The sequence below is a fragment of the Platalea leucorodia genome (assembly GCF_965183815.1).
Source record: "Platalea leucorodia genome assembly, chromosome: Z".
Taxonomy (NCBI): domain Eukaryota; kingdom Metazoa; phylum Chordata; class Aves; order Pelecaniformes; family Threskiornithidae; genus Platalea; species Platalea leucorodia.
This window is the reverse complement of record NC_138858.1, coordinates 23,173,338-23,199,714: the sequence shown is the minus strand read 5'-3', so window position 1 is coordinate 23,199,714 and position 26,377 is coordinate 23,173,338. Positions and strand designations below refer to the sequence as shown.

The 26,377-nt window shown below is 36.6% G+C and overlaps 1 protein-coding gene across 7 annotated transcripts in view; it reads right to left on the bottom strand.

The window, feature by feature from the left end:
* The window catches only part of IPO11 (importin 11), a 99,232-nt gene that overhangs the window by 9,057 nt on the left and 63,798 nt on the right, over positions 1-26,377 (bottom strand). For 4 of the 7 annotated variants that reach the window (XM_082335418.1, XM_082335420.1, XM_082335419.1 and 1 more), the window contains 4 exons: positions 24,926-25,021; positions 22,589-22,702; positions 21,583-21,704; positions 2,756-2,851 (listed from right to left, as the gene is read on the bottom strand). In XM_082335418.1, the coding sequence (XP_082191544.1) occupies positions 2,756-2,851; positions 21,583-21,704; positions 22,589-22,702; positions 24,926-25,021 (428 nt within the window). Of the gene's footprint in view, positions 1-2,755; positions 2,852-10,918; positions 11,033-15,725; positions 15,846-21,582; positions 21,705-22,588; positions 22,703-24,925; positions 25,022-26,377 lie in introns of those variants that run through there. The other 3 variants (XM_082335423.1, XM_082335424.1, XM_082335422.1) reach the window with 3 other exon arrangements.

Genomic DNA, 26,377 nt, shown 5'->3' with positions numbered 1-26,377 from the left:
ATTTTAACTATTATTTTTGTAGTAAGTATAAAACCAGAAAATATGAAAAAAAAAAGTTTAAATGCCAGAGGTTTTTCTGTCTCTTGAAACAGTTTTAATGGACTTTTCATAAAGACATCGGCAAAAGCTAACCTATAGCAAACATGCTTTCCATTCACTTTACATTCTCTACGTTGAAAGAATACACAAATATTCCACCAGTTTACTAATTTTTTCCTAGAAAATCTGCTTTAAAAAACAAAAGGATTTAAAAATCACTCAGGTGACAACAACTTGCCACCACGTATTAGGTATGTTTTATGGTAGGAAGGACACATAATCCACATATTACAAAGCACCAAGACATATGCACATTATTGCTCATTTTCAGACTTGCACTACTGTGCATTTTTTAATTCCTGCATTCCACTAGCAGGTGAAATGTTCCTGCAGGTAAGTTGAATAACTTGTTTTAAAGTTACTAAAATGAAAAAAAAAAAAAAAAGTGATTTTATGTGAAAATGTTTAACTTACTCTGTTTATATATTCAGTTTTCTATTAATTTGTTTAGAGCTGTATGAAACACTTGCTAAACAGCGTGGCTTAAGGGTCAAATGCTAACACAGAAGCCACTTCCAACAAAGGGATTAGTTATTTCAAAATAATACAGCAAATCTCCTGTCTCCTCTCCTCATAAATGGCATAATTTCTCACAACTCCGTTTATTAAAGAAAAAGCAGACAAAAATATGTCAATTGCCGAAACATACAAGATTGAATTGACTTTCTTAGACCTTGACAAATTTTAGGTACCACAAACAGTAATTCAAAAAGATAGGAGAGGAGGGAATAAAAAAAGAGAAGACAATAAAATTGGGAAAAAATGTGAATATTGGTCAGACAAGACTAGAGCAATGGAATGCTCCCCTTTGCAGAAAATCTGAGGTCTGTAAAGCTTTCTTGTGATTATTACTACAATGCAAAACATAAATGCTAGGAAACCTGGCTGAGGCTAATCGCCTTGCATTGTAAGCCAGGGCATCGTGTAATCATTTTCATAACCTGATCAAAATTCCATCTAAAAACTGGTGAGACCTTTAGCTCTGCATTTGTATTTGGAAAGGCTCTTCCAAAATCTCATTGCTCTAACTACAACAGTTTCTTCAAATTTCCAGTTTAAATGTATTCATGGTCAGTTTACACTTAAGCCAACACTGCCATTTAATTTGTACAGTGTTCCCTGTGCATGTTTACCCCCTCTTCATCCTTTAGTGGCTGCAGTTCTGTATTACTTCAGCCTTGATTTTCTTATGCTAAACACACATGCTGTTTTAGTCTCTGCACTACGGTAATTAGATATTATGATAATCAGTGAGGTACAAATTTTTTTTTCTGAACCAGTTCAAGCTTAAATCATTCTTCTTCAACCTGGAGAGCCAAAACAGCACACGTGACTCCAGATGAGTGCTCTCACTTTATTTACTTTCAAATGATGTCAAAATGTGTAACACAAATGTCAGAATCTTTCAAACAGCCCATTCAGTATCGGTCAACAGAAATATGTCCTTGAGTCAGCGTGCCTATATTTCACAAAGCAAAAACAATGCCCAGAGTTTGGAAAAGTACAGTGACAAGTTCTACAAGCCTTCAAGCTTAAAATATGAAATTAACTAGGACAAAGAGGTATTTATTTCTCTGTGACAACTCTTTTCAACAAGGGCTGGCAAAGCAACATGTTTAGAAGTAGAAGGGACTCTGTAACATTGTCTCCGATTGTAAATAGAACACAGTGCCAAAGCACATTCCCAGACTTTGGAGTTGTATCTTCTATACTAAGAGTTAGGAGGGGAAAAAAAAAAAAAAAAAGTACTTTTGCTAGCAATTTTTGGGCATAGTTCAGGCTCAGTGTGAGTGTAGACCATTCTCAGCACTCACTTGTGCGCATACCCCCTCTTTTTTAAGTGGAGGAAAACTTAATAGATTGCATGCAGGCTGTTCTGTGCCAGCTGGTTTCAGTGCCAACAAACATCCCCTTAAGCAATTAATTAATTAGTTCAGATACAGTCTGTTCCATCACCAGGTAATTATCTGAAAGTCAGAAAATGTTTGATTCTTAGCATCTGGTAAATACTGCTATTAGAATATAGTGTCTGTAGGGACATCTTGCAGAGCACCTGTTTTTAATGTCTTACAACTCTCCATCATTCTAAAACTATGTAATCATTACAGAGAAACAACAACATTAAGATCTCTGTACTAAAAAATTCTTATTATTCAGTGGTTTTTTACTATTCCAGCTTTCATGGAATACCACCAGTAACCTGGGAGTCAGCAAGAGATGAATGAGTGTGGTGCCGGGTGGTCATGCACTCCAAGCACCCCTGACACCACCTTAAACTCCGGATGTCACACTCAAAAACTCTGAGCTACCACCCTATCAACATACAAGCTTGTTGGATTGTAATTTTGGATACAATAGTAATGTGAGCAAAAAGCAAATCTAAGCATATGAACATTTAATTTAAGACATCATTTAGTAGATAACTTAATGAACAATACAAAATTACATTGACTGTCATTTTAAGTCCTCCCTCCCTCCATTACAATTATTTTTTAAGACTAAAATTTTCCTATCTTACTAAAACATTCACTCTTGTGAAAAAAGAACTCTTACAAGCATGTCTTAACTGCCTACAGAATTTTCCAATCAAAACACTACATATAAAACAGTACTACTACTGTTAAACACACAAAAATTGATTAGATTTTCCACTTACTCTTTGTATGTTCCTGTTTCAGGATCTTCAGTCATCACATCATGCAGTCCTTCCACTGAAATGTTGATGATACCACAAAATTTATCTTGGATAACACTGGAAAAGAACAAAATTTTTCTTGGATACCATTGGAAGAGAACAGGAAAGTGACTTAGCTAAAGGAACTAAACAGGAAATTTGCTCAGTAACTGTAAAGCACATTTACTAAGCAGTATTTTCATTGCTTACTGCTTAGCTGAGCATATTATCAAGCAGCTGATTCAATCTTTTTTTTAGTTACACAAAGGCTTCAAAAATACACACGAAACATTAAAGAACAGAATAAAATAGAATAAAAATATTCTTAAATAGAATAGAACCTCATGTGCCACTGCTGAAAACCTAGAAATAATTGCAAATGGAATAGAAGTAAAAATACATTAGCACAGGACTGGAGAACTGAGTAGGGAGGGCTCCCACTAGCAGGGAGGTCAGAGTACTGGCTTCTATTCCTAACACATTTACACATTTTCTTCCATCACTATTCAATGTAAAATATACACACAAACCCTTGAGCAAACGGTAGCTCGTAAAGATGGTACATCTCCCTGTTGTTTTCTCTGTCCAGCCTTATGGGTATTTCTTAACCCTCCTAGGTAGCTGAATGACTCCCCAAAGAGGGTGAAAAACATCTGCACGAAAGCATCATCTCCCTGATGATAAGGAGAAACGTGGGGCAGGATTTCTCTGCTTAAACACAGGCACCTCCTGCCATTTGAAGCAGTAGGCTATTTAAGACAACTGCAAAGGGCTGGTAGGTATCACTTGGGACCTGAAAGAGACAAGCACCTTTCCCCAGCATAAGCTGAAGGCCAGACTGGATACCCCCTCAATGCCCAAAAAGACACTAAACACTTACATTTAGACACTTGCCCCTGCCTTGAGAATTGATGTGCCTGTAGCGTAAGGGCATAGAAATGTGATCTCCCCATGATGGATAAAGTAGGTGCCACCAGCTCATAGTTAATGGAAAGCAGCTGTGACTCCTGTTTCTGCTGAATTTCCTGCTACTGTGGGTCTAATGCCAGAGATGCACTATTGCGGGACTTCGGTGCATGGACTTCTACTCTGTGAACTGCTGAAGGGTGAAGACATACTGCAAGTGAAAAGATATTCATCTCGGGAAGACTGCAAAAATTCCAGCTACAAGCCACAAAAAACCAGAAATGGCCTAACTGGTGATGGTAAACTACAACTCTCTTCCTGGGACTGCCATTGACTGAAGCATTTATTACTCCCTGTTTGGAATTTCAGGCTTAATTTTCCCCAAAGATACTGTTGCTGTCTAGTAGGCAGAAGCAGACATATTCCATATTTGTTTAAAGGTACTGAATACTAAGTTCATGTATTGCAGCTTTATCCTTTATGTTTTAACATAGACAAATCTATTTCTTAATATTCTTTCATTTTGTTTTCTTATTTGGGATGAAAACTGAAAAACTGGATAAACCGTAGCTCCTTGTACATTAGTTATTGCATTTGAAAAACTTCTTGTCAGACATACAACAATTTTACATGTATGACAAACAGACTTTATATGGCAATGGATGCTTTGGAAAAAACGCATATCAAGTTAGAATATTAAGCATATAAAATATTTCTTTTAAATGTGTTTTGATAAGATTATATTCAACTCACAACCATTTTATTTCCAAAGGATTATTTTTGTTCCCTGTTTTATTCAGCTACTGTCAAATGCCAGGATCTGAACTGTATTTTGTATAATGAAACCTGAAACTCCTAAATTCCACAAAATGAAAATTGACACAATTTTCATTCAGTCTGGCTTATTCTTATTATTATTGTCAAGTATATATTACAGAAGAGACTTTTCTCCCTTGTCAAAGAGCTTCCCCATCTCATTCAGAACAGCGAAGTATTACATCTTGTGAGACTGAATCTCTGCGGGGTTCTGCAGACAGCAAGCAAACAGCCTGCCGACCACACAGCACCGCTGGGAGAGTAAGTGCTGCCTGCTTAGTGGCCTGCAGAACGAGCCCTTACAGACAGAGCAGGTTTCTTCACTCGAGTCAGAGATTCCTACCTAGCACACTTCCCATTAAAGCTCTTTTGCTTCATGCCTTTTTGGGAACATATCTCTAGGAAAATGCGATTAACGTGCTGAATTTTTTCCAACATGAGAAAGGAAACAACTGTCCTCAGATTCACGCCAATAGAGGACAAGGGGCATTCAACCGAGAACAAACGCAAACACTTTGCACCCTGGAGAAGTAAACTATGCCCTGTACGTATGCACTATTTAATTCATAATACAAATTGCTATCCATTACCTGGTAGCTGTATTTCTTCCTTCCAAGCTGCCTGAAGAATCCCTAACTGCCACAGAAATTTTATATTAGGAGGGAAGAGAAAGGTGCTTGACCCAATGAAGGCACAGCCTTTTCATCAGCTGCAGGACTAATTATGGTCAATCTATTCAGGGAGGTTACTTTACTTAACCAACAGGTAAATAAAATACTGTAAGCACACTGCTCATTAACTTCATGGGTTTTTTTCCAAGCTTGCAGATTGATACGAGGAGCGCACAGGGAGGCCCGTTTCAGTAACTTGTGTTTCTAAGGATCTGTGATATTTCCAGAAGAAATGGACGATACTGGCTGAAGACCCAAAATACTGTTCTTGATAGCTAGCTCCAAAGCACATAGAGAAATCATTAATTTCTTTAGCTGGAGAGGACATTTTTACTTTACGGCATAAATGAGGAATGGCATTTTACTTCTTTCTTCAGTGAAAGATAGAAAATTAATGAAAATTTTTCTTTTTTTGAGGAAAGCAATGCCAAAGCATGTAGAAGACCTTTCAAAATGGGTAACTGTTGCCTGCAGCTTTCAGTAAAGAGAATACCTTCTCTTTTCTTCCCCTTCTTTTTCCCTTTAAATGGGACATGAAGTTTCTTCCTAGCAAAGACTAACTTAAGTGTTTACCAAGTATGGAATCATTAAACAATGCAACTATTTTTTAGAATACAAGACACATGCGGGTGAAAAATAAAGACAGCATAGGCTCATTGTGATTTGGAAAAAGAAGCCTCAATTAAAGTTCAATGGCAATATAAAATGCATCAGGCCTTGTTTTCAAAGAGAGAGCGCCATGCAAATCAATGCATGTCTTTTTACAGAGACTAAAATTAGCCTGCTTGTCTCAAGAAATACATTAGAAAGTCATATGAGTAGGTTCAGAAAAGACAGGAACACTGTATTTAGATGAACTTTCAAGATGGAACAGTTAATACTGTCTGTACTAAAATCTTAACTCAGGAGGAAGGCACCATTTAAGCAGTTCCCCCTCTTGAAGTAAATATAATCCAGATCAGCAATGGAACAAACAACAGCATCAAGTTATAACTGGCTTTATAACTACACAGCTTCCCTAAGTTATCAGGACAAAACCTCATTTGGTATGCCACAAAAATTATCAAAAGACAGGCCCAGAATTAGAGGATTATAACTTCTAAAAACTTGTTAGGATCTAACACACTCCAGAACACACTTTCAAAGATGCAATTAACATATATTAACATTATTTTTTATTACAGAAAGGATCTTTTCTGCTGTCTGTAAATAAAATTCACCTTGCCTATAATGAAAACAAAATGTAGCAAACATTTAGGTCAGCTTGTAAATGAATAATCTCAAACCTTTTATTTCAAAGTTTGCATTTCTCAGATAAAAGAATAAAAGCTTTGCAAGGAAAAAACAGGTCACATCTGTTCTGAAAAAAGTAATAGTCATTTTTTCCTTATTCTATCATTTCTAATATACTCAAGCTATCTATTCAACGTTTTTATTATCCTGAGGTTTTATGCAAAAAATCAGAATTTGGATTTCAATTATATAGATAGCCACTGTAAATAAAGCTTTATCCTCAGCTTAATAAAACATGTATAATGATAAGTTTGTATGGGTATGTAAGTAAAACGGTCCCCGTGTCTGTTATGCATCTTCCTCAGCTTATCAGAAAGGGAGGAAAAATTCTGCATGGGAAAGCACACTTTTTTAGGGATTAAAAGGAAGAGGAGAAAATCTTTTCTGCTTTTCTACATTCACCAGCATGAAGCAGTAAACACCAAAAAAGGGAAAAGCTTAATATCATATCTTTACTAGTGTACAGTAGATTTGATTAATTCATTATTATGAAAGATTAATTCATTATTTATTCTTATCTCATTAGCCGAGGAAAGAGGTGGAGTGGGACAAATGGGGATTACTCTGCACACACTGTGAGTAATATGAATTATTATTCCACACATCCACCCCACCTTAGGAGCTGCACAGTGCTGAAGAGCTCCTAAAACACTAATGTAGCAGCTAAGACAACAATTCCAGGGGAGTCCTATGGCTGACCATAAACTTGATAACCATAAAGTGCCATTTTGCTTCATGAGGGCAGACTCAACTCAGTCTTCGAATGTATTCTCTAATGATTTTAATAGTTAGACCTATGAACCACAAGCATACATGAAAGGATCCATTTCCTAATGCGAGCATTTAAAAACAAAAGCTACTAACTGCAAAAGAAGGGCATTTTCCCCACAACAGCATAGCGCATCTCTCAATTTCTTAGTAGTCTAATCCAAATTGCCGGCAAGTTAGATATTAGACCACGACTCCACTCCAAAGGATGCCTTCCAACTGCCCCAACTCTTTGCTTGCACAAACAGCTTTGACAGCATTGGTTTCCTTTCATGCTCCATCACTGCAGATGGTGAGACTCACACCTGGCAAACAACTCCTACAGCAGCTTGTCAGTGGAAAGATGCACCTTCAGAGGGAACCTTTTGTGCTCTTCTGTGGAGAGCAGCTGTGGAAATCAGAGCCTAAAACAACAGAGCTGTCCCCTGTAAGATTTCTTCAAGAACTAGGTTTGTTCAGACTCAGCCTTTGCCCACTCTGAAAACTCCTAACACAGGCACAGCACGACAGACTATCAAAACATTGTTCTCCATTCTTCCTTGAGAAAAACGATCTAACTGTAAATTGTGTTGCTTATAAACCAAGTGGCTGCAGTCTCTAGGGCACAGGCCTGTAGAAGACAAACAGTATCTACAAAAGTAAGTCCCATTCAGCTAGCTGAAAATTTTACAAGATTAGACTATTTGGAATGTATTTTTATGACTTTTTCCTGAATAAAGTTTGAATTACTGGAGTAACAAGGAAAAAAAAAAAAAAAATCACAGAAATTCAGGTTGAAAATAAAGCTACAATACACTAGACATAACCTCACAAAAATGTAAACAGAACATCAATATTCGAAATAGAAATAAAAAGTTAAAACAAATGCAAATTATATAGTAAAATAATACCCACCTTTTGAAGATGAATCCTAAAATTAGGTTTCCACTAAGAAAACATACTGTGACTTGACACTTCCACATATACACCACAAATATGTAAATATCTTCAGCAATTAATCTAGAATTGTGTATTTAAAGTGTAGTATATTTCTTCAGTTCATACCTCTTATCCAGCCAAAAAATCCCTCAAACTATTACTATATAGATGACAAAATATCTTTTATTGACAATAATTAACCAGCTCTATTACCTTAGACATAATAAACTTGGGTCAATTTTTCAATCCCATAGAAATTTAGTTTCCCTATTAACTCCAGTTTCAGGTATTGTCATAAAATGATACAGATACACACTAACAAAAAATTCACTTTAATATATTCATTATACAGACTGAATACACAACTTTGTATATTAAAATGTCATAGGTATGAATAAAATTTGTATCATTTTATATTTTTCTTTTCCTCAAGACTTTGAACATGCTAGATGTAAATATGCTTACTTTTTTTCCCCACTGTGATGATTAATAGAGGCATTACAATAAATAAATGAAGCATTGCTTTTTTTTTCCTCATTCCCGCAGATTTCTTGGCTTCATGATCCTCCTAAAAAACTGCTGTTTTGCTTGCTTCAAGCTAGCTATGGATTTTCTATAGAAACTTAAGTACTGCAAAATAAAAATAAATATATGTGTACTTTATACTGCAGGTATACTTGAGTTATAGGTGAAAGATTCCTACAACAGGGACAGAGGATAATATACCTATCCATGTCACATTTAAATGACATCTAATAAAAATCAATAAACTTCAAAAGATTCAGGAAGCAAATGATGATGCAGAACCCAAATTATACTATTTTCCACAATTCTATCAACCAGTTGATTTTAACCAGTGAATGTATTTTTAGAAGATTGAGTTCTTGATTTCTTGACATTTCAGATCACAATAAAGTTAACATCAGATCAAATGAGATAAATTACAATGATGAATGTTCAAACAATATGACCTGTGCCTGACTTTCAGATGCTGTTCGCTTGAGCAGCCTAATTTGGTCCAGTTCTGAATGCCCCATTGAATTCCGAGTTAGAGACTGCACTGGGTCAGTTATGTTGTATCTGCCAGGCTGATAAAAACCGTAATATTCTATTCTCTTTTCCCCTGAGTTTTCCAGCACCTTTAGTTTCTGCCGAAACTGAATAATTTTACAGGTTAAGAACAGGATCACAGCACAAGCCAGAATGAAAAAGGCTAGTAAAATGTCAAAAGCCTGATTCAGCTTTTCAACCTGTTGTGTACAAAGCAGGGATGTTTTTAATGATACAGGAGCAGCATCTGTTGGGAGTAAACCTTTTTCTTCTACGGTTCTGTTAACAGGTATAATCTGTGCTGATATTTGCACTGGTAATGTTGATAATACTGTAGTAGCCCGGGATGGAATTTCAGCAGCATTTTCTTCATAGGGCAACGGGTTAGCAGATGTAGCTGTAGTTCCTTCCCAGAAAGCAACATATTTAGTTCCTGCATTGACAAACTGTTCAAACTGTTCAAATGTATTGTGTCTGTTTCCCTTATGCCACGCCATCAGCAAAGTGGTAGCGCTGTGATGCACACCTACGGATCCTAGACTCCAGGCCGTTTCTGGGCTGGCAGTAGGGCTACTGCAGTTTGCAAACTGAGTCCACTTAATGTAATGCAAAGGTCTACCACGCATACTCAGGGGATTCTGACAATGAATTTTTACAGAAATCGGAGATGACGCTAGCCAATTAAGTAACCCAAGCATTTTGCAACTGCAGTTCCAAGGATTATAATTTACCTGTAGATGAGTTAAAGACACTAAGGGCATGAGCACTTCAGGTTCTAACTCTGTAATATTATTAAATGCTAAACTGAGTATTTTAAGTGACTGTCCCATTTTTTCAAAGGTACCATCACCAATGTTGGTTATTTTATTTCTGTCTAGCTGCAGATACATTAAATTGTTCAATAAAGTGAAAGTGCTGGAATTTATATTTTCTAAATCATTATGACTTAAGATTAACTGGCTAAGGTTGTTTAATCCAAAAAATCCATTTACAGCAATACATTTTAGCTTTACGTTTTTTAAAGACAGATATCTAAGCTTGTTAAGTCCTTTAAATGCAAAAGGATGTATTGATCCAATGGGATTGTGAGACAAAGAAAGTCTTTCAAGATTTTTGAGCCTTCCAATAGCATTCGATGGCACAAGTGTTAAGCTGTTACCTTCAAGGAACAAATATGCAAGGTTTTCAAGATGATGAAATGCTGAATCTGATATCCGTGAAATCTTATTATTGGCTAGGTTCAGTGTTTGAAGACTTATCATTCCCAAGAAAGTCCCACTTCCAAGGACACTGAGACGATTTCTTTGAAGTGTTAAATATCTAACAGAAAGAAGATCACTAAATAATCCTCTGGGAACAAAAGCTATTTGATTATTCTGAAGGTATAAACAACGAAGATTGGAAAGACCTTCAAAGATTCCCGGATCAAGGCGTTTAATATTATTGTTATTTAGATGCAAGTAGCACAGTTTGGGGAGTTCCACAAAAGCTTTCGGGTGTACATGTGAAATACTGGAGTTATCCATGTAGAGTGCAGCAAGCTTCTGAAGGCCTCTTAGTTCATTTTGAGTGACATGCGATATATTATTCCCACTGAGGTACACAAGAATTGTCGTTTTTGGAAAGTTCCGCGGGATGGTTGAAAGCCCTAAATTACGACAGCTAACTTGTCTCCCTGTGCAGAGCTGGCAAGCAGCTGGACAGCCAAGAGCCTCCTTCTGGAGCAGCAACAAAAGAAAACAATTAAGGATATACAGGAATGCTCCCGGGCAGGGTGGAGAACTTTGCAGACCACACATATCCCTGTCTTTGGCCTTCTCACTCATCTCTGACTTCGCTAGTAGAGATAAAAAGAAGTTTATAAATATTATTAATTCGAAAGTTTAAAGATTCTGTGTGTACAGTCTCTACAATACAAGCATTGCTTCCAAGATTAGTATTTTACACATTCTCCTCTGACATCAAATAAGCAGTTTAAAAAGAAACCTTACTAAGTATAAGTTTGAACTGCACTGAAAAAATTTTCGAAGTAAATGAACAATGAAACAAATGTACTGCCAACCTAGCCAAAAAATATTTAATTGATTGCAGCATAAAAGCAACTAAGCTGCCAAAACCAGCTTCTAGTAAATTCAAAATACTGTTTACTAACTATTTTTTATAGTTAAGACTGACTAGGTTTCAATAGCATTCAAGTAGAAACGCCAACTGGAAACAAGTTTCCGTTCACTGGCAGCTCATTTATAATTTGAATTTTACTTTTATAAAGCTGAGTTACATTCAAAATAAATAAAAACAATTCCTTACCCCAAATCTGAAGTTCATTATCTCTGTTATTTTGCCGTTCTGCAGTTAATTGGACTAAGTTACAAGCTGACCAAGTACACTCATTTGTAAAGGCAGTATTGCCGTGTACTAGAGCACTCACATTTTGCCCCAGGATTTGCAACTGTTTGCTCAGGAAATTAAGAAAGAAGTGGTTAAAGTCAGGTTGCCATGGATACAGGAAACCCTGGGACAGGAAGCCATTTTATCTGTGCTTCAGAAGTATTGTTGGAAAGGAAATCTCAATGATTTGTTTCTAGAAAACCAAGAACTATCTAAGTTTGTAACTGTTGCTTTTTTTTTTTTTTAAACTACTGTTTTTAACTAGGAGAGCTCAAAAGAGTTTTATCTAAGTTAGGTATAACTTTTAGAATAAAGCATACCTATTTGTAACAGCACTATTGCATTATCTGTAAATCCTCTATCTTTCAGCTGAATTCTGAAATGTTTTATTAAATCAATAGCAACACTTATGCTGTTCTCTCTCTGTCTGCAGAGACAAACTGCTGCCACCACACACAAAAGACACACACCCTCCAGTGGCCCAGCGGAGGGAGAAGACGAGGTCTGGAGGGCAGAGCCCTGGTGCCTCCTGCAGTCCGGCAAGACACACCCTGCCAGCAATCCCAGGGAAGCCAGAACCTCATGATGTGGTACTAAACTGCTGCGTATTTGTTGTATTTCAGATGTGATCCAGGCACTTTGTTATGTCTCACTGTAAGGCAAATTTATCCACAGAAGACTATGTATATTCTGACAGCCACACCTTTGGTCCACAGCTTTCGTTTCCTGCAGTGTCCCTTGTGCAGTTAAACACTCAGTACAAATGTGTGTGCTATAAATATCCCCCTTGCTTAAGTACCGGAGATTACATCCTCGTTTATCCATCACAGGAACTAAATACCTGCAAAGTCCAGTCACATAATCAAAGGGGGAAAGGGGAAACCACAAAATGAGATAGTAAATTAGAGATTAAGCCTGCAAACAGCAATGTAACTATACAATCATGATTTATACTGTAACAAGACCTTCCACTCAGCAAAACGAAGATGACAAAGCCCATCAGCAGCCATAGCCAAGCAAGAGACACAACAGCAGAAGGATCAAGTCACTTCAGCCACGATGATCTCACACAGGAAGCACGAGTTCACATAACAGGCAAAATATCACCCAAATATCTTTGTCTATAATAATCCAAGCTGAAATGCATGTAGCGTATGAGCAAAGGAAGCAAATAGACAAGGATACGCTTTTAAAGAGGCTTTCTTCCAAATTCTGCCAAAAGAAACTTATATTTCTGAAGTTTTCAAAAAATGTTTTTGACCATATATAACTGGTTGTTTATGTTTGAAAACTATAAAACATTCAATATCAAGAGAAATACTCCTTCCATTTTTCAACTTAAGCTGGCCAAAATTGAGTTGGGATAGAGAGCAATGTTTTAAAAACAAAAGAAAGCAAGAAAACCAACAAAAATTAACAACCTTCAATTCTATCAGAGTCAATACCTCTTACAATATCTAGTCTAAAGTAAGAAATCAGCAGGACCAGTAAAATTAGTCCATGAGCCACTTTAGACAAAGCCTGTATCAGTTACAACGCAGAATTTGAACTGCATTTGGTTCTTTTTTTCTGAGACCATTAAACCAATAGGAAAACTAATTGTTCTTTAAATTTAACCATTTATTTTCACATTCTGATTTTTCATGGTATTTAAAATAATTGTTGATATAAAGGAAAGTAAAATAAAATGGCATGTCATTTCCTTAAAAGGAAAACACTGCATAGTTTTGAACAGTTCCCAGGATGAGCAGGGAAGTATCCCAGACAGGGCAGAGAAAACAGCAGGAGTAATTGAAAAATATTATCAGATCAAATAGAGTCAGGGGAGGGGAAAAACAGAGATTGACCGAAAACAAAAAATTACTTCAAACAGGAAATTACCTCCTACCTAAGCTTCACTATTTATTTATGCTGATCTTTACTTGGGTAAAGAAATTATTAAAAATTATTTCTTCTAAGACGTGCTGTGTGAAACCACCCCATAGGGCTAAAAGAAGCAAGTCCCAATCTAAAAAAAAGTTTTAAAAGACAAATGTTAATACATCTCCCTTTTTGCAAAATGCCAGAATTAACATATTTAGAAAGACTGAAGAAATTGCTTAAGCTCTATGGGATATCAGATAGCATGGAAATTTAGAGAAACCAATAGAGTAGTGGCCAGATAAATGAAAGCTGGTGCCCAGTAAGTGGCTGAATGTCTCTGTGGTCTTGTCTGAATGTCTCTGTGGTCTTGTACTAAAGGTATCTTATCAATATTCATTAAAGTTTTGCTCAAACCCTAGCTGCCACTGTGGCTCTGAGTGCATTGCTGACCTTTCTGATTCTCAGATCCCATGTACAACATGAGGAAGAAAAAAATCTTAATCCAAGTCAGGGCTTCTTTCAATTTGCACTAGGAAATCTGGAGGGAGTCGTGTCTTGCATTTTGTAAATACGGCACCTGGAGGCCTGCAGATCCGATCAAATTGTAATTTCCAGGTATTGCTTCATTAATAGTACACACTATTAAAGTATCTGAAAGCAATATCTGTTAAGAACGAGGCGCAAAGTAACATGCCACACATAAAAAAAGGCTGAGAGACGTGTAACAGTATTTCTCAAACTGGGTTGTACTTCAATGAATAAAATTCATTACCGGTTGAAAACTAAGGAAAACACTTAAACGGGAAAACTGCAAACATTTCTTTTAAACAAGCTTAGGCAGCTCCAATAGTGGTACATTTTATTCACTGCAAATTTTGTTCTCCAGTGATAGAAATACCAGGTCTGTATCAGAATACAGCTTCACACGGCAACAGATAAAATTATTTTTGAATCCTGAAGTGAATTTTATCTTAATATGCTACCATTGATAAAGTTACCAATGTCATTGCTTTTTAACATATTAAAATCTAGCTCAACAACGACTCCTTGTCAATACAAGCATGAAGTCTGAGCAACAGCAATTTGTTAAATTGTGCATAAAATGACAGGTCAAAGTAATTGAAAGAACGTAAAAGCGCTGCACCCAGTGCAGCCTTTCCAAACCACCTCTTATTTTCTCACTGATCCATGTTAGATTAAAGCCAATATAATTCAGGTTATGAATATTAGCTAGCATAAAACAGTCACCCAACTCCAATTTATGTGTAGCAGAAAAACATGCAACAAGTTCAGAAACAGGTTCTAAAGTTACCCATCTTTAAAATCTATTAAAGCCAATTTTAAAAGACGGATTTCATTCTCATAATCACTACAAAATTATGTCAACACTCACAAAACAGAGGAAAACCAACTTTTAGCACTGCAATTATTCTTTTGAATAAGAGTGAAACTGTCTGTTGCCCTCCCACTGTGTACTTAGCAAGTACCTCCTCTTGCAGGTCTTCCTTCCTTCTGCTTTTATTCTCCACAGGTGGGCTATGATACAACTTTCTTGGTTTGTTTTCAAATAGCTATCACCTTTTGCCCACATCATTCTCCACATATGACCAGTCAAAGTAATTCAGCTACTAATCTACTGCTTGGGTAGCATATACATCAACATTTAATCTCATTTCACCTACTTACATCCAGTAACACCTGCTGCGGACACCTTATTAATGTTAACTTATCAGACCTCAAAACCCTTTTTTATTTTTCTCATTATCATCCAGATTATCTCAAAATTTCTGATTGTCTCAAATATTACAGATACTTCCTAGTATTTCATATTCCTGCCTAAATAAAAATATTGATTTGCTGCTTCAGTTACTGAAAATTTCTCCGTTTCAGAGTGCTATTCCACTCTCATTATAGCAAGTGATAGTTACAAAGGGGAGGCACAGGCACAAAAATTGTAATACCAAATTAATAACCCAGCAAAAACATTCCTGTTTAATAAACCCACAGTACTAAACATTTGTATATGTAAACATACATCACAAAATCTATTGCAAAATTATGAAGCTTTGTAACTTATTTTCCTTTTTAACCTTGGCATTCATTATTTTTGATTAAATTATCAAGCAGGTTTTGCAACATGCTGAGAAACAGTAAGAAGTGAAAAATATATAATTATTTTTCCCATTGAGGATAAGAAAATAAGTTTCCATTCTATAAATCTTATTTGGCTTTAGACTCTAGTAAAATAATATGACGGAAAGCTCTTATGAAACTAAAAGCTCACTTTGAGAAATTGTTAGAGAAATTTCTCACCTAGTAATAAAGAATTATTGCATCAATGAACTGCATTTGTCAGGCAAACTGACAAAAAATAGTCTTCTATGGAGTGAGCAGTAAGTCTGTGAACAAAACAATAACATGAAAAGGTTGGCCATCAACGAAATCCACAGATGTGATATGCTAAGCATAACTATATTTATAGCTTCAGCCTTTACTATTCACTGCAATATTTAGTAAACTCTTCAAACTACAAAAGCAATATAAAATGTACTCAATATGTATGCAATTCAAACCAAAAGGTTTAAAGAATTCAAAGCAAAGTAATTTCCCAAATTTCAACCAGAATAACTAATTCACCTTCTAGAAATTGATTCAAAACTAAATCCAATTGTACAGCTTTCAGCAGCACACTGCCTGCTACCTTAGGAGACAGGACGGGTATGCACTTGGCATTAGCAACTGACAGCTTCTAAAAATGTGAGAAAAAGAGAAAATACAAGCAACTAGTGCATTTCCTGAAAACTGCTACAGAGAATACCCACACACAAAATACAATAGCTATTGCTTCCCTAAAAATACAAACATTCTTTACACTAGGCATTTCCTTAATATTGAAATCTGATATTTTGTTTTAAACCCTCACTTTCTCATTAAACTGTTCAAATATGAGATGTTAATTTTTAAGACAATACTTATTTGCAGAAGTTCTTGTTGTGCCATGGGTTCTGTTGTTACCCCTTTTTGGTATCTTTATCATAATAGTCTGTCACTGTTAAGAAAAGACACCAAAAAACCTCAGCTACTCTCAGTGAGTCTCAAATTTCACAGAGTACAGGGCAGAGAGATAAGTAGGTGTACCAAAACAGCTCAGAACAAACACATGTGGAAAACCAGGTACAAATCTGTATTCTTTTTTTTTTTTAAAGTTTGTTACAATTTTGTGATTTTTACACATTTTTAATAATATGCTATACTTTAGTCACTGCTTATTCACTAACAAATTTGCAAACATGTAAAGTGCACATTACAAAGGACAAATATAAAAAGTTTGAAGAAAGCTATTTAGTCCATTATCATTTTTTGCTGTCTTTTAATTATATAAGAGATTCAATTTTACGGTAGATTATATTTAGAAGAGTTTTAGGAAAAGACTTCTGAAATTCTTTATATAGGCCACAAACAAAAGCAAAATATCAGGAGCAATCAATCCCTTATGACTGCAGTTTGATTTCTGCAGCAGTTCAGCTGCATTTAGTGACATAATCCCTTGCCATCACTTGTCACATTTTCCCTTGTAAACAAGCCTTACGGGTCCTAGGGGAAATGATAATTTGTTCCTGACCAGTCCATATGAACAATTAGGTGTAGGAGAAAAAAATTAATGGAGATTGTGAACACGGAAAGTTTAAAGAGTGCACCCCCTTGCCCATGCTATGATGTGACATACAATTAAGGAAGTTGTAGTACTGTATGTTAACACTCTGAATGATGCAGACTCTGATACTCAGTCCAAGACCAAAGCCACATTTTTCACTCATATCGTTAAAACTGCACTGTTACCTGCAGGCAAACTAAACAAATCCAAGGCCAAACATGGATGACAACTGCAAATTCATAATTTAAAGAGGTCCTTTCAATACTAGTAGTCTATTAGATGCCTGGGCGAGCACACCTTTGACTAAAGGAATTAAAAAAAAAAAAAGGCGGGGGGAAGATAGGGAAATGGCTTCGGAGTATCATCCCTATAGAGAAAGGAGGATGTACAAGTTAGTTATGTAGCAAATTCTGACTTTATAAATGAGGACATAACTACCCTGAAGGAGAACATGACATTTTATTAGGCACTTTCTTGCCATTTCCTAACATTACATATAGACAACTTCTTGAGAGAAAAATTAAATTTCTAACAAAGTAATTTTAACAAATGACAGAGTAAAAACTTCTGCAATAGCCTAATAAAGATTTATAATTGCATACTCTAAGTACTTATACTCACAGAATGCCAATTATCTAATTGGCAGAACTCATACTAGCTGACATATCAGATTTGATACACAGTGAGAAACAGCAGACATTCATTTACGTAACGATTAGAAATGAGCAGAGCAACCTGGATAACGTCTTAGGCTCTTAACCTTTTCCTCACAATAGATTTTCCCGAAAAACACGTTTGACTCAAAGGGGAAAAATCAACACTGACATCTGGAAATACTACTCGTGTACCACAAATTAAAAAGGAAAAACAAAAGATCAATTTAAATGTTTTGTATTTCAAGCTCAGTAGAGTCTCCTCTACTTTGGAGTGGTACCGCTCTACACTGGTAGGTCCACGAAGAATGAACCTGTCCTCAAGCACCAAAATTAGTGGACTGTTTTGGAAAGCACTGACTTTGAGTAAATGCAAACTTGGCAACCTCCCATTCAGGAATGATAGGCACAGCATTAGTAACACTTAACAGCAAAATGGGGGTGCTTAGCTTTCAACATGGTGTCAAATGCTACCCGTGTTTACAGTTAGGTACTACACCAAGCTCAGCTAATTATTGACACAATATCTTTCCAAATTCTGTTTACATTTCCTATTAGAGACTAAAATACTCGTATCACTCTTAAGCATCTTTCAGCATTGTTTCTGTTCTACCAAGACACACAGATAATAGCTGGAGGAGTAAAGAGAAAACTGCTTTGCTAACTAAATCATTATAAGCTTTCAATATGCCCAAATAAGGACATTGCAAAATACTGTAATGCTGACATTGTGCAAAGTGACAAAAGCACAGTAAGCAAGCTGAGGAAGATTATTTCCAGATGTATATACGTACAAGAATGGGAAGAGGTACAATTTTAGCCACTTTGGTCTCATGAAATACAAAGAATGCTGAAGATGCGTATATGAAAATGTAGCACGTGAGACAGCGGTGGGGGCCCACATGCTTTCCGCAATGGCCTAAAGAAAACTTAGACTGCTGCTCCTGACCATGTTCACTAGGCACTATTTTGGGGACCAAGGGCATATCTAGTAAAACCCAAATACATCTACTGTACTGTACTAGAAGAGTACTCTTGAAGCTGTAGGTTCACAAGCAAGCCATTACGATTGTAGGCAAACTGGAATATGACTGAACTAGACCAGGAAATTATGACATATGTGAATGTACTCATGTAGGTTGCTGTCACCTCTCATGTCTCACACCCTAGCTCAGATATGATTCTCCTCCACCAACCTTTCAAGTCCTTCTGTGTTTTTCAAAAAACCCTCACTGTTCTAGCTATTGTGTGTCTATGCATACTTCCCTCGTGCTGAACATGGAGACACCGTTACTTCATAAGTGTATCCTTACTGTCTAAATCTTGTTACTGGACCCTACTGTTATGCACATCAGTTTAAAGGTCTTTATTTTATGAAGTAACAAAAGCTTTTAATAAATAAATGAAAATGCATGTGGATAGATACAAGTGGCAAACAGGGAGCAAGAGTACAAAATATGGAAAATAATATTAATGCATATATCAGACAGACACAAAAACTAACATTCAATGGCCAGGCTCAGCAAATGCAGATAATTAGGTAGTATTTAATTTACACAGAACCCTTAAGTAATACCAGGAAATTACTGCTAAGTGAAAAGGTGCTGCAACACACTAATCAGGAAAGAAGCAGTTATTGTTCCTTTTTTAATATGGACTTCTGAGGAGTAGCACAATGTGCAGCTGTGTGTAGGAAGATAAACAGGATGCTGGATCGAAGGACTATATGCATACATGATAAAATGCAATGGTACTGTTGGTACTAAAGATATGTCATTGCATGTGTCTCTGGATGATATCGCCTAGCCAAGAAAGCTTTGTTGGCTAAAAAACTGTCCCTTTATAGCCTTCTTAGTCCTTCTAATTGGCCCGAGAACCACTATGAACTACAACTGCTCTGCAGAGATTCCCATCTTATCTGCTCTAAAATCCTTCACTCATGGTGCTGTCAAAGGCACTATATTGGAAATAGGAAATTATTTTTGCCATGGTGGTTTTACATGAATAACAACAGAAGCTTTAGCTTCCTGCAGAAAGTCCCAAGTCCACATATGTATAGTTATGAACACAACTACTAACTAGAAAAGTACCTAAAAGCAATGAAGTAATACTATAGAGTTTAGAGGGAGAATAAAAAAAGGTCACTCCTTAATATTTTCCCCAACATTTTATCCATAAAGCAACTGTGAGGGAAGAACCGAGAATACATGTTATCTTCATTTTTCCCCCAGTCTATTTCCTCCCTTTCCTCTCTAAAATAACCTGATGCTCTTGGGACAGCTCCAGCTATAGGCTAGAGGAAGAAACTGGCAAAACCAGCAAAATCCCAAGGAAGTGCTAGACACAGTGCAGACATCTGTTTTCCCTATAGCAGAATCTTGAGAATCTGAGCTCGCTACTGGTACCATGCCTGACCATCGCACAGGAGCAAGCTGAGGGTAGAGCCTCACCGTCAGCTCGGCCTTCCCCAGCAAACCCCTCTCATGGCCATCCTTGGGAGACAGAATTTTGTTCCGTCTCTGCAGCTGAGAAATCTTCACATGTTCTGTCTGAAGGTATGTTTGGCCCTGGTAGTCCATCTAGTGCAGTAAAATTTTTGTAACTTTGACATAAACATGTCCACTAAAGAGAGGCTTTTTATTTGAGAAGCGGCTTTCTTAAATGATTTGAGTATCTGAAAAATAAAACTGCCATTTGCAGAAGGTTTTATTATGTTAAGGACTGCCACAAATAAGTGGCTCTTTACAGCAGAAAGTTTGGAGCAGCTGACAACACCTCTCTAAGAAAATTTGGAGTAAACTTGTAAGTTATATAATATCGTTACAATTACTGAAAAAAACCAAAACCTTTCTAATAAAGCAGCTGCTTGGTTCACCTTTGGCTAGATGTTTGTCCTGATAATCTGGGACAAAAAAGGAAAGCTTCTGTGCACATTAAAAGTAATCAAGCCTCTAAGTTTTAAATGTAAGATTTCCCTGATTTTTTTAGGTAGTGACCACATATTCTACAGCTTTACAGATACTAAGATAGCTTTAAGATTTGTGAGCAACATCTAAATTCCCATTAGAGAATACTTAAGACTTTTCAGGAAATCCAGCAGACTAAATGTAAACTCATGCAGTCTTGTCTTCCCGACTTTCAGACAAGAATAATCTGCAGGTAAGTATGGACTGAACTCTCACCTAAACATGTGTTATACATGAATTCTAGTAGTGACAATTTAGAAGTCAGTGTAACACTAATCAGCATTTTAGTTAAAAACTCTTACTTTGTACGTATATTCAGCAATGACGATGGCTAAAGAAAGGATAAGAGTAAAAGCTGCTTGCTGTAGAAATCTACGGTGCAAAAACAGTTTCACAGCCTTTCACAGCAACTCTTCCATTTAACGTCATAAAGGGGAAAACCAGGATGAAAGTTCAGATCTACCCACAACAGGAAAGCAAACTGAACAAACATTGTTCCCTGGAAGGGACACTAAAATGCTAAGAAGCCAACTAAAGCAACTACTTAATCACAGATAAGAGAAACCGCTAGTTCAATATTAATATGAGAATGGACCATAAAATATGCTGTGCCGTTTCCTCACTTTTACTAAATGACATTTTCCATGAAATATAAGAAAGGTTACTATTTTGCTATGAAGCCAAATAAAAAGTTAATATAAGGTAGCATGAAAATTCTACCTTTTTAAGTTTCTCTTGGGAAAAAAAGAGGCAATAAAACTACTTATATTGGAATATTTATCTGCAGAACTGTGAAATACCTTAAAAGCCATCTTAAGGGCCTTCAAAGCATTCTTATTTCAGGCATTGTACGTTTGCTTACCTACTCAATGATGGCAGAAGTGAAAGCAATGCCAAAGCAGAAAGTTTTCTTCTTTCTGGCTGAGTGATGTTATCCATCCGATCAACCCACATTTCAATCATGTTACCAAGAATTTGGTCCAACTGCAACGGGAAACAGAACATTCCTTTTCATTTATGAGTACTTCAGCATATTTAGAAAATAATTTATTTTAATTTTTCTACCAACTGAATATATTATTCAATCTGAGAAAGACACCACACGTATACCTGACAGAAGTAGCAAGCAACAGGTATTTTCTAAATTTTCTATGACAGTGCTTGCAGACCCTTAGCCCCCCTCACCATTAATAGTAACCGAGAAATTAGAAATGCATTTAATTCATAGACGGAGCACTGATTCTGAACAGTCAATTACTAAAACAGTTTTCCTATAACAGTCTAATACATATAAATCAGATGAACTTACTCTCTGGTTTACCTCCACTGGTGACAAATAAAAAAAAAGACTTGTCTTTACCTGTTCGAAAACTGTGTTATACCTAAGGATAAGAAAATTACTAAATTTCACTTTAAGATATAGTAGAACACTTGTAGCAAAAGAACCTCAGTAATCTCATTGGTGAAACTGGAGCACACTGAACCCGATAATCCTAGAAACTCAGCAGAGGATGATTGGATCGTTATCCCTGGCGAAAGACCCATCAAGACGGCACAAGGAAAGAAACTCTCACCCTGCAATACTGTGCAAACTAAAGGAGTTTATACAGCTTATTGTGGGATGCAGTGGGAAGAGAATTTGGAGATTGTATAAAGCTTTTAATGAGATGTTTTAAGGTAATTGTGGGAACACATAAAACTTGTTTCAGGATGTTCAGGGGAAGGACCAAAGGAGGGGAAAGGGTCCCTTTCCAAGGTGGACTGGGGAGGAACAAGCATGGAAAACAGGGGGGAAAGTTCTTTCAGGTCAAAAGAATGCAAGACTTCCACATGCAATCCAACTGAAATACCAAGACAAAAATCCTTACCTCCTGACCCAATTCACATGCCATCTGGCTCAAAAGTAATGAAAAAAAACTCGCATTTTGTAGTAGAACTCTACCCATGATCCCCAGATAAGTTGACATCACCACTGGGTATCTCTGAAACAAAAGTAAACAAAAACAAAGGGGGCTTAGTTTAATTAAGAGAAAAATACTTAACATATAGAGCAGAAATACATAAAGGATGCATGCAAGTGTTTTCCATGTATTTTATTAAATTTGAAATTATAAATTGTAATTTAAAAGCCTCTAAGAACACAAGACTGAGTGAGCAATCATTACCAGAGTTTCTCGATTCTTACAATAGGAAAACTATGGAAATCTCAAAGTCAGTTTCCTCTGAATAGCCAAGACAACTCACAGGGTGATCTTACTTTAAATTTAAAAACCCTCATCTTAAGGAATAAACAGTATATTGTACTGATAAAAAATTACTTTCAGAGTTCGTTATGGTTCTGTGCTGGTTTTGGCTGGGGTAGAGTTAATTTTCTTCACAGTAGATAGCATGGGGCTATGTTTTGGATTTGTGACCAAAACAGTGTTGATAACACAAGGATGTTTTAGTTACTGCTGAGCAGTGCCTACACAGAATCAAGGCCTCTTCTGCTTCTCGCACCACCCCACCAGTGAGTAGGCTGGAGGTGCACAGAAAGTTGGGAGGGGGCACAGCTGGGATGGCTGACGCCAAATGACCAAGGGGATATTCCACATCGTATGACATCTTGCTCAGCATATAAACTGGGGAAAGAAGAAGGAAGGGGAAGACGTTCAGAGTGATTGCGTTTGTCTTCCCAAGTAACCGTTAACGCGTGATGGAGCCCTGCTTTCCTGGGGATGGCTGAACGCCTGCCTGCCAATGGGAAGTAGTGAATGAATTCCTTGTTTTGCTTTGCTTGCATGCACAGCTTTTGCTCTACCTATTAAACTGTCTTTATCCCAACCCATGAGTTTTCTCACTTCTACTTTTCCAATTCTCTCCCCCATCCCAGCAGTGCGGGGAGTGAGTGAGTGGCCGCATAGTGCTTAGCTGCCAGCTGGGGTTAAACCACAACAGGTTCAAAATACCATTTACAATTTTAGTAACATTAAGAAGTGCTTAGTATTTCTGAAGTTGTTGTTACTTATTTCACTGAGAGAAACCATAACACATCTGCCAATAACTAATTTGCAAGTGTCTCAAAATTAACTGTATACAGTAATAAGCTCATTAGTTTATTACCTTTTGTTATTACTTTTAATTTTAAAAGCAGCTACAGATTTCTTTGTATTAATTTCAGCATGTAACAATATAACAGTAAGTATTTTGTAGAATTGCCTACTTGGAAAAAAAAAGCTAACATTTACCTGAAAAAGTTAACCCAGATGAATATCTTTTTGAATAGGGAACAATGAATTTATTACATTTTAATAATCCAGTCTCCAGTTTTATATCTTCCTAAACTGCAAACTGTTCAAACAAACTGTCTTTTTTGTGTTCTGTACAGCAAGAAGTACATTGCTAAGTCATATTACTTGGTTTAATCTTGGAAATATCTTATTTAACTCAATAATGATAGGAGCCAAAAATTGATATCTGAAAGTCTTCAAATCTGAAAAAAGCAAAGGTTTTGATCAAAAAAGTCAAAAGCATTGAGAACTCCACCCACTGATTCTGCTGATTAAAGTATTTTTTTTCTCCTGCTAGTACTGCAAGGTTCAACAGAGTTAAAGCATATTTGTTTTTACTCCTTTTTATGCAACATGGAAATTTGTTGAAGGCAAAGAGAGAGAAAAGGGAGAACTTAAGACATCTAAGGAAGCAAAATCTTAAAGCTTCTTCTATTTCACACAAAGCATTCTCACATCCTTCAGCTCTTCATATTAGATATGTCAGTTAGAAAAAGAAGGTCAAGTCAATCTTTTCCTTGTCCACTCTATTTTTCTCTGGTGCAGGTACACTTGAACAGGAGTAGTCTAAGTGTCTTTAAAAAACCCAACAAAAAACGCCAACACCTACAAAGGATCTAACTAAGCACAGAGTCATAGCACCTTATCAGTGCCAACAGTCAAGGAACAGTAGAATAACATTTGTGTTATTCAATTAAAATAAACACTATATGACAAAATAAGTGATGGATATGTTGCTTCAACTCTTGCACTACTATGTTACTTCAACAGACTTTTAAAATAGCTGTTAAAGATCTATCATGCTCTTAAAACATGATGAAATGCAACATCAATATGAGAAAATGCAACATCAATATAAGAAAACTGGGCCATATAACGGAAGGTACTTTCCTGTTCAAAGGGAAAAGTAGAGAGTAGTTAAAGAGTAACTCTTACCTCCCCATCTATAATCCCCTTGAATATTGATGGCAGAAGGGGTTGAAACATTTGAGGACCCAAAACAGGGTTTACTTTTAGGACATTTTCCACAACCTTAAGAACAAAAGGGAATTAGACAATTAGTTAAGTACATTTAAAAATCTTAACTGAAGCTTTAAAACTACATATACTGGTCCATGCATAAAGTCCTGGCAGGATTTTTACCATTAAATACCAGCAAACCACAGGATTGCTGAAGTTATGTTCTAGTGAAGTATCCTACAAATCTGATCTGCACAACAGACCTGATGAAAACTGGCATGCCAAATGAAGCCCACCTAGCCAAACACTTTCTCATCAGCCTCCTCCTTGCCCTGGCAAAGCTGATGAGGTGGGTTGGAAGGAAAGACCTTGATAATGCCAGGAAAAGCAGTTTGATGAGGTGGGTTGGCAGGGAGGAGTACCAGCAGTTTAAGGCTTATTTCCATACCTTTGTCCTGTCACTTGTTTTGAAGAACCGTTGGTTAGGACCTACCATCTTTTTGCAGGTGATCAAGTAACCACAAGTGCTCTCAAATGTGCTATGCTCTGCACCATGCTCTGGTTCCCAGTTTTTACATTCTTTACCCTTTGCTCTTTTTTTCCCCCATGAGCTGTTCCCTGAAGTAATTTTTTTCTGTTCTTCAGGCTTTCTTTTGCCCAGCTGTTTGGGCACTCCCCTTGTACCAAGATGGAGAGGGTAAGAGGCTGTGAGAATAACAGGCCACTACATGTTCACTCCCATGGGTAGTAAAGACAGAGACCACGCACCTATACACTGATGTGTATAAAGCGTATAAAGGTACCATAAAGGTACCTCCCTTAAACACTCTTCTCAGTCTCTACCTACTTTCAGCTCAGAGGGACTTCCACAAGGAACTACTCTTCTGTGCTCTTGTCCAGTCTCCCCTAAGTCTTCTTTTCTTTTTGAACCTTGTTCCTACTAGCTTAATTTAATGCCCTCTATTTCATGCCTTGAAAGAGACGTTAAATGGTTGACCCCTTTCAATGCCTCTCAATTTCGTAGACCTTTAATATACTGTTATATGGAGGTGAACATAACTTTTCCCCCCACTCATCTCTTCCTGGTACCGCAAATTTTGGCCAACTCAAGTTTCTTGTACAGAGTCTTTTCAAACCTTTTATTATCTGTCTCGGATAATAAGAAAATCAAGTAACATCAAGCCTCAGCAATCTTGTGATAAATCATCTTATAAGTCCAAATTAGTGTTTTTCAACCTTATCCATTTATTTACTATTCTAATGTCTATTTTCAATCCAGACAAAGCTGTCTGTAGGAAAATATTTCACAGAATGCTTCCAGGTGCTTCTGGTTCCCAATATTTATCTTAGTGTTTTTTTGTTTAACATGTCAGCATAGTGATGCCTAACAAAACATTTTCCTTTTTGTAAAAATACTTGTACGGATTA